Below are 8,867 nucleotides of genomic sequence, written 5' to 3' on the forward strand. Positions count from 1 at the left end.
GTCTATCGGGTGGGGTTGGGCGATACGTGTCTTAATGAATTTGATTTTAAGTTTTCAAGAAAAAAAATCTTTAAAACTACAAATATTGACAACCTCTTTTTCAAACAACTATGAATATTGACTTTGAATGCAAAAAATATGTGTATTAATGATCTAGTTGAACTACTTCTCTCAAATGAAATAAAAATGTCATGTGCACAATAATGTTCATTTATTTATGAGTACCACTTATAACTAAAAAAAAGTTCAAACTTTTCAAAAAATTGTAAAAAGACAAGAAGATAGAGAAATTGGGCAATGGATTAGCTATATATGAGAAGAATATTTGGTAGAATGGGACCAAAACAATAATAGAGTAGATAGAGATGACACACAACACAAGAGGCACCCACTTATTTGAAAAGGACCTCAAATTTATATTATATAAAATTAATCCCAAATTTGCACTCAAAGCATTATTACATGCTTTGTTCTTGACCCTAAATTTTGTTTTTGCAATGAATGCATGACACTGTTTGCCATTGTCCATTAACAAAGTCATTACATGCATATAGTATATTTATAGCTTAAAATCACTTATTGATTCTATTTAAATGAGAAATTGTGAATATTTATTTTAATTTTTATATAATTAAGTTATGAAGAATTAAATTGTGAAATTTGTTGAGCTCATAACTATGGTCAAGACTCAATACATAACTTAACTAAAATAAGTAATATGAAGCACATTTTGATAAATTTAATGTCAAATCCTCAAAAACAAAGTTTAAAACGAACAAAAATGCAAGTCACAACAATTTTTAAAAAAATAACACGATTACACCACCCCGACAAACACTTCTTAAAGATGGGATTAGTCCGAGGACCAAATGAAAGTGACACGGGAATGATGTCATCGTGACACTTGAGATTATATTATTGATAAGACATGGATTAATATAAGGAATTAAGAGTAGGAAATGAAGTGGGCACACTCTGACTCAATACACCATCATTCGAGTTGGTGAACGGTTGAGTAGTTATGGCTTGTTTTTGTCAATATAAATCATTTCCATCATCTATTTCAATATTATTACATATACCTACTACTCAATTATTGATTTCTTAGGATTCTGTATTAGTTTTCACCATTATGTTACATTTTTTTGTTTTGTAATTAAATGGATAATTGAAATTACTGACATGATCAATCAGACAAACAAAAATAGCAGAGTCCTGATTCCAATGATTTAAGGATAAACTCCTCAATTCTACACACTCAGATACTGATCTCAGAACAATTCTCATGACAAATGCATCTAAATAAAGACTGGAACTTTAATGATTTAAGGATCAAAATTCATAGTTTTCACCAAATAATTCTGATCATCGACCTCATTTATACACACCCAGAATTTGATCTGAGAACAATTCTCATACTATTGCATCTAAAGACTGAATATTTAATTTTGAAAACCAAAAAAATCCAGTCCATGTACACTTGCCCGGAAGTACAACAAATTAATGTTACATATACAATAATAAATATAATGGTCACCGACAGAAAACCTTAGAAACACAACACAAACATATAAGAGATAATTAAAATTACTTGAACTTACGTTTGGCTATTGCTGATGATCTGTTATGTTTCTGGTTGGGTTTTGTAAAGATAGAACAGAAACCGCAGGTAGAAACCTTAGGTGAAGGAGGATCAATTGTTGGGCTAACATCTTTAACGGTTCGATAGGTCTGTTGTTTTATATGTATGGGTTTAGGTTCTTCAGATTCTGGCCCCTGCTGCTGCAGCTTCTTGTCTTGATCAGGATTATCTGTTTCTTGTTTCAGTTCGCCTGACAAGAACCTGTCATCCCAGACCAAACCTGACGATCCTTGCCTCCTAAATGATATTTCAGATCTCTGTAATCCATCCATGTCTCTTTCTCTCTCTAGACTTAGCTAGGGTTTGTTGTGAAAAGAGATCCATTTGTAAACCCATGTATGTAAATATGAAGGGGGGAGTGGAAGACGACAAGATAAAAGAATGAGGATGAAATTATAGCACAAAATTAAGATTTGTGCGACTCTCCTTCTCTCTTATTTAAACCTCAGTAGAAAACAATCTTATCTTGAGGAAATTAAGGAAGTTATTTATTTTTTACTTATTAAAAATGGTCCCATTTAACCAATTGAATTTTTACTTTTTTTTTTTTTTTTTTTTTTTTTTTTTTTTTTTTTTTATTGACATCTATACTTCTAATTATGTTCTTTTTCTTAATTTCCTTCCTTTTATATATATACATTATATATATTTTCGTTTTTAATCATAGAGATAAATTTATCTTATAAAAAACATATATTATTAAGATAATTAGTATATATCTCGTGCAAATAATAATATAAAAAATCGTGAAAAAAATATTACGGTAAAATTTTTATGGGCGGGTCAACCCACAATCCGACCCAAGTATCCATTTACTCTCACATATATTCAAATTAACCACAGCTATCGACCCGACAATCCGGACACTTTAAAAATTAAGCATCATTATATATATATATATATATATATATATATATATATATATATATATATATATTAGTTAATTAAAAAGTTGAACTTATATTGTTAAAATGTCACGCGTTTATCAAATTTTGGGTTGAATTTAAAATATAAAGTGTTATTAGTCAATTTGGTTAAAATGTTGTATTTGTTTTTTTTAGGTTGCAAGTTCGAACCATACCTATAGCATTTTTAATTTTATTTTTAACCGTTTAAAATTTATGGGCAGGTCAACCCACAATCCGACCTAAGTATTCATTACTCTCACATATATCCAAATTAACCACAGCTCTCGACCCGGCAATCCGGACACTTTAAAAATTAAGTATCATAATTATATATATATATATATAGATAAGTATGTTGCGTTTTTTTGTTGGTATATTGTATAACTGTCTCAATTTTTATTAATTCAAATAATATTATCAACCGTTTATATGGATCGTTTGATACACATACCCTCTTAACAACAAATGAGGTAAAATAGTAGGATCTCAATTTTTAAGTTTTGGAACTTATTTGATGGAGTGGTTATTGAATTTTTTTTAAGTTTTTATTCTAAAACAAATTTATCACAAAGTAATCTTTTATCTATTAAAATTATTAAAAATAATTATTAAATACTATTTTCTTAGTTTGGATCAAACAAGAGTTTTTGAGAAAAAAATCCAAGTAAAATTCAAAAAGCCCATTTCTCAGAGGCCTTAGAAGAACTGATCTTTATTATTATTATTATTATTATTATTATTATTATTATTATGTAAAACAAAAACATATAATTTGAAATATTTTTTTAGTTACTTACCGGTGATAGAATAATTTTAACTACGATTTAAAATATTTTATAAAGATTTTTTCAATACCGTTATATATATATATATTTTTTAAGATGTAACTCTCAGTTTAATTATATATTAGATATGAATTCCTGGTATAAAAAAAGAAAGTCCAAACAAATGGGATTCAATTAGAAAAATGAAAAATTATGTTACAATACCTACTTTTGATTTTCTTTCTCATTGATTCTTCTTCCGTATGGGTCAAAAACATCTCCTCCTCCTTTGGTGCGTATTAATAGTTCTAAACAATAATCACCCTACAGAAGGTCTTCTTGATCGATTTATATATTTTATTCGATCGCCATGAGAGATCAGTAATGAATGACCTTAGATCTTCATAATAATTAACCCAAATTCTTCAGTTTGTTGGTCATGATGATTTTGCAATAACGAAATAAGACAAACAAATATACTAACTTTCGGTGGGTATTAACTGTATGTCACTAACACAAATAAAAAATAAAAAGAAAATGAGAGAGAAACAAGTTTGATAAGCCTTGACATAGTGGAATCATTTGGACTGATCAAGGATGCCATTCATAAGCAGCCAACTGAGATGATAATTGAAAAAACTTGGGAGAGTTTGTTACTATTTATTCTATTATAATATCTCCCCCAACTAAACCTAAAATAGAAAGAAAAGAGAGGTTAATTTAGCACCAAACTGATCAGGCATAAAGCAATAGTGCATTTTGAAAATTAGACCAAATCTAAGACTAATAATAATATATAATTGCCCATGTAATAATATGATAAGATTTTATCTTCTTATAAATTCTAGACATTTTCAATCAAATGTTTATTGTGTTGATGAGATCAAACATCATCAACAAGTTTGATGTTTTTAGGCATATTTACTTTTGGAGTTTTGGCCTTAATTAGTTCAATCTTGATGTCTCTATATATCTACTTATCAACCTATTTCTCTGGCTAAACAAAGCATTTTCTTCATGATTATCTTGCCCCTAGAAGCCTGTGTTTTATTCTGGTAAATCTCAATTTTTTTTATTCATACAAAATATGTAATTCTAATTAAAGAAAAAAAATTTGACAGGAATGGAACCTTCATCCTAACACTAACCTTTCAACTTAAAAAACGTACTAGACCAATTACAGAACTTTTATTAAACAAAAATAATTTTTTATATATATTTAAAATTTGATCTTAATTATTTAATAGGGAAATTTGATGTCATTCCCAAAATTAACCTCAAAAATTTCAATTTTTATATTTAACATTTTTTAAAAATTTTGGACACTTTTACCCTTACTAACCTTTTTTTTCTTTCTCTTCTTTTTCCTTTTCCCCCCATTTCACACTTTCATTTCTCTCTTCTCCTGCGACCCACTCCCTCGACGATCGTCGACTCCCCCGACTACCCGACGATCGCCAAGCCGGACGCTTCCCACTCGAGCCTGACTACCCGACGATCGCCAAGCCCCCGTGAGCCCGTCTCCCCGACGTTCGCCCATCGCATTTAGGTTAGTTCGACTGCTCCTCCCTCTCTTTGCATGTTGAGTATGAAAGGTTTTAGTGTTTAGGGTTTTAGGCTTTAGGCTTTAGTGAGTTCTATAATTTTGGTTTGAAATACTGTGAGATTTGAGAAATGTATAGTTTTTGCATATTCTGAATGATTTGTGAATATTTTCCGGTGATACGCAATTGAATTGCGTGGGTACACAATTGAGTGGGTCGTGGGAGTGGGGCGTGGGTCGTGGGCTTGGGCGTGGGTGGGGCGTGGGCTTAGGCATGGGTGGGGCGTGGAGCGTGGGCTTGGGCGTGGGTGGGGGCGTGGATTCAATTGCAATTCAATTGCGTACCACGCAATATGTAAAACTAATTTAACAAGTTTATTAATAAGCGGAGATAGCTCAGTTGGGAGAGCGTCAGACTGAAGATTTGAAGGTCATGTGTTTGATCTACCTTACGGCAAAAGTTTTTTTTCTATTGGAAATTTTAAATAGAGTGATGATATATATAAGCTTTGAAATGATTTTGATATGTATGAATTATTTTTTCAAAAGGGTTGTGTGTGCAATTTGATTTAAATTGGATTTTGTCATTTATTCGAGAATTGATATATTTGGAAGCTGTAACATATATGGGCATGTAAGACTGATGTTATGTTGTTTTCTATGCTCATTTCATATGTGTAGCTAATGCTACTTTATTTCCTCTGTATTATTAGTTATTTCGTATGCTTAAGGTACGACTTTTGTGGTATTAATTTTCCACTTATATTTTTTGTTGGTTAGGATCTTAGCAAACTATCGGCATATCGAGATAGGAAATTTTCAGGAACTCAAGAAGAATTTGATGAGGCACTACAAACGTCTACTACTCTTTATGTTGGGAACATGTCATTTTACACCACCGAAGAGCAAGTTTATGAGTTGTTCTCTCAAGCTGGAGAAATTAAGAGGCTAACTATGGGCCTTGATAAGAACACAAAAACTCTTTGCGGCTTTTGCTTTGTCCTGTAAGAATTGTTGACATTATATATGTTGGTATTAGATATAAACCCCTTAACCATCTGTTTTATTTATTCCCTATTTTCTTGACTAGATGTTTTACATATTTAAATAGCATGTTTGGTATGACCCAAAATTGAAAGCAATCACATACATCAACATTCATAAATATGTTATGCGTATGATGGCTGACAAGAACCCTTAATTACTCATATATTCTGTGATTTGTCAAATGGTATTGAAAGTTGGCATTTGTTGATCAATATGACCTACATTAGTCATAGATAAGTAAGAGAATAATATATGAGATGGTATCAAAACATAAATTGACAAAATCCAATTTAAATCAAATTGCACACACAACCCTTTTGAAAGAATAATTTATACATATCAAATCATTTCAATGCTTATATATATCATCACTCTGTTTAAATTTTCCAATAGAAAAAAAAACTTTTGCGGTGAAGGTGGATCAAACACCTGACCTTCAAATCTTCAATCTGACGATCTCCCAACCAAGCTATCTCCGCTTATTAATAATATTATTAAATTAGTTTTACATATTGCATGGTACTCAATTGAATTGCAATTGAATCTACGCCCCACCCACGCCCAAGCCCACGCTCCACGACCCACCCACGCCCCACACACGCCCAAGCCCACGCCCCACCCACGCCCCACCCACGCCCCACCCACGGCCCACTCTCACGCACCACCCCCATGCCCCACGCAATTGAATTGCGTACCACCGGAAAATATTCACAAATCATTCAGAATATGCAAAAACTATACATTTCTCAGATCTCACAGCATTTCAAACTAAAACTATAGAACTCACTAAAGCCTAAAGCCTAAAGCCTAAAACCCTAAAACCCTAAAACCTTTCATACTCAACATGCAAAGAGAGGGAGGAGCAGTCGAACTAACCTGAATGCGATGGGCGAACGTCGGGGAGACGGGTTCGCGGGGGCTTGGCGATCGTCGGATAGTTAGGCTCGAGTGGGAAGCATCCGGCTTGGCGATCGTCGGATAGTCGGGAGAGTCGGCGATCATCAAGGGTAGAGTGGGTCGCGGGGAAGAGAGAAAGGAAAGTGTGAAATAGGGGGAAAAGAAAAAGGAAGAGGAAGTAAAAAAAAAAAAAAAGGTTAGTAAAAGTGTCCAAATTTTAAAAAAAAGGTTAAATATAAAAATTGAAATTTTTGAAGTTATTTTTAAGAATGACCCTCTTTTGAGGGTCATTTGATCAAATTACCCAGTTAATATACTCTGCTTGATAAAACTTAAAGTTAAGATCTCAATATACTGAATTTTAAGTACTTGATGACTTAAATATTAAAAGATAAAAAATTAAATTAACAAACAGGAACATCTAAAATTTAAATATTCAATATTTCAATTGATTTGATAATATCTAAAACTAATATCTGAATAAATATATTTTTGGCTATTATATCCTTATATATTATTCATATTATATAATAAACTTAATATAATATATTGAAGTATATAATTTAATATATTAAATTAAGCATTATTATATATATAGATACCTTATATTTTAAATTATTATTTTCTATTTTATTTATATATATTAATACATTTTAAGTTTTTTATAAAAAATAAAAAATCTAATCTCCTAAAATCATTACATTTTTTTTCTATTCCGGAAGATTCCACATTTTCAAATAAATATAAAAAAAAAACAGTCCAAATTATAACTCACCTAAAAAAAACTCTTTCTCTTAACTCATCCGTTAAAGCAATTTCATTTCATTACAGATTTTATATATAATTTAAATAGTTGGAGAATTAAGACAAAGTAATTAATTTACAAGTTTATCGTGGAAGAACTTTTTAATTTTGGTTAAATTATATTGCAGATAATTAGTTATGTTTGTACTTAATTTTGGGAGACTAATTATTTTAATTAGAAGAGGATGTGACATAATACAATCTTTGACTACCAAATTGACTAAAGTGTCAAATATACTTTAGAGCATTAGGTGAATAGTAACTTTAAAATATAAAATCTTTTAAATAATATATTTAATATCATTAACTTAATTATTTTATTATATAATATAATATGATTCCCATTAATATATATATTATTATATATGGAGCTCAATAGCTAGAGACATAATTCATAACAAACAAGTCACCCATACCCCAAGAGCTCCCCCCCCCCCCCCCCTCCCCCCCTCCCCCCCTTTTTTTTTTCTAATACATTGAAACTAGACAAGAACAATAAACAACAGAGAAAATAGTTTCTTGAAGTGATAATAAATCCCATCCTATTATTTATTTATATATAGTATGGGATATTTCCGGTGCCGGCGCCGGCAAGCTAATTTTTCTTGAAGGAGTTCCTCCTAGCTGAAGCCAGAACCGTCTTATCAGCTACTATGAAATATGCAGCCCCAGCCACTGCATATATATATGTCAAATTAAAGACTTGATCATCAATATAATAATGTAATCAATCAATCAATGTTACCTGTGGAGATGATGAGAGCTTGAGCAGTTGGATTAAGATTAGCCCTTGCCCAAGGCAGCATCCTAACACTGGCCATCTGCATGCATATTTGTTATAATTAGTACAGATCGAGATGGATATCGATATGGATATGGAGATGGCTGACTCACAGTTGGAATGGCAGTAGCAACAGAGGCGACCATAGCTGCTTTAGCTCCAGCAAGAACACCCTCTGTAAGCATGCAAATGAATCATGACATGAATAATCAATATTGTGATGGGTTTCAAAATCCAATTATTGAAATGATTTATTAAAATAGATTATAATAATGACCATGAGAGCAACGTTTTGCCATTGCTAGCCTCTGGTCTAGAGAAGCCAAGTTGCTTCTTTCAAGTGGAGACTGAGCCTCATGATTCTCCTCCATCTCAAAGTCTCAAGTCTAGTTTTTGGATAATTTATAAGCTTAAACCAAGAAGAAAGAAAGAAAGAAAGAAAGTAAGAAAAGTGTGGGGAATTGTTTTTGATGAAGAAGTG

General features: G+C 31.5%; 2 protein-coding genes across 2 annotated transcripts; both read right to left on the reverse strand.

Moving 5' to 3' along the window:
- Nucleotides 1-1,419: 1,419 nt before the first annotated feature.
- Nucleotides 1,420-1,984, reverse strand: LOC124927494 (uncharacterized protein At1g15400-like). Its single transcript, XM_047467911.1, has one exon. The coding sequence runs from the start codon at nucleotides 1,912-1,914 to the stop codon at nucleotides 1,588-1,590; it is 327 nt and encodes a 108-aa protein (XP_047323867.1). The 5' UTR covers nucleotides 1,915-1,984; the 3' UTR covers nucleotides 1,420-1,587.
- A 5,966-nt stretch (nucleotides 1,985-7,950) lies between these two features.
- Nucleotides 7,951-8,867, reverse strand: LOC124927927 (early nodulin-93-like). Its single transcript, XM_047468435.1, has 4 exons — nucleotides 8,664-8,867; nucleotides 8,500-8,561; nucleotides 8,351-8,426; nucleotides 7,951-8,280 (listed from the first exon to the last, which is right to left on the reverse strand). Exons 1-4 carry the CDS (start codon nucleotides 8,755-8,757, stop codon nucleotides 8,201-8,203), a joined length of 312 nt encoding a protein of 103 aa, XP_047324391.1. The 5' UTR covers nucleotides 8,758-8,867; the 3' UTR covers nucleotides 7,951-8,200.

This window comes from Impatiens glandulifera, chromosome 2 (assembly GCF_907164915.1).
Source record: "Impatiens glandulifera chromosome 2, dImpGla2.1, whole genome shotgun sequence".
Lineage (NCBI taxonomy): Eukaryota > Viridiplantae > Streptophyta > Magnoliopsida > Ericales > Balsaminaceae > Impatiens > Impatiens glandulifera.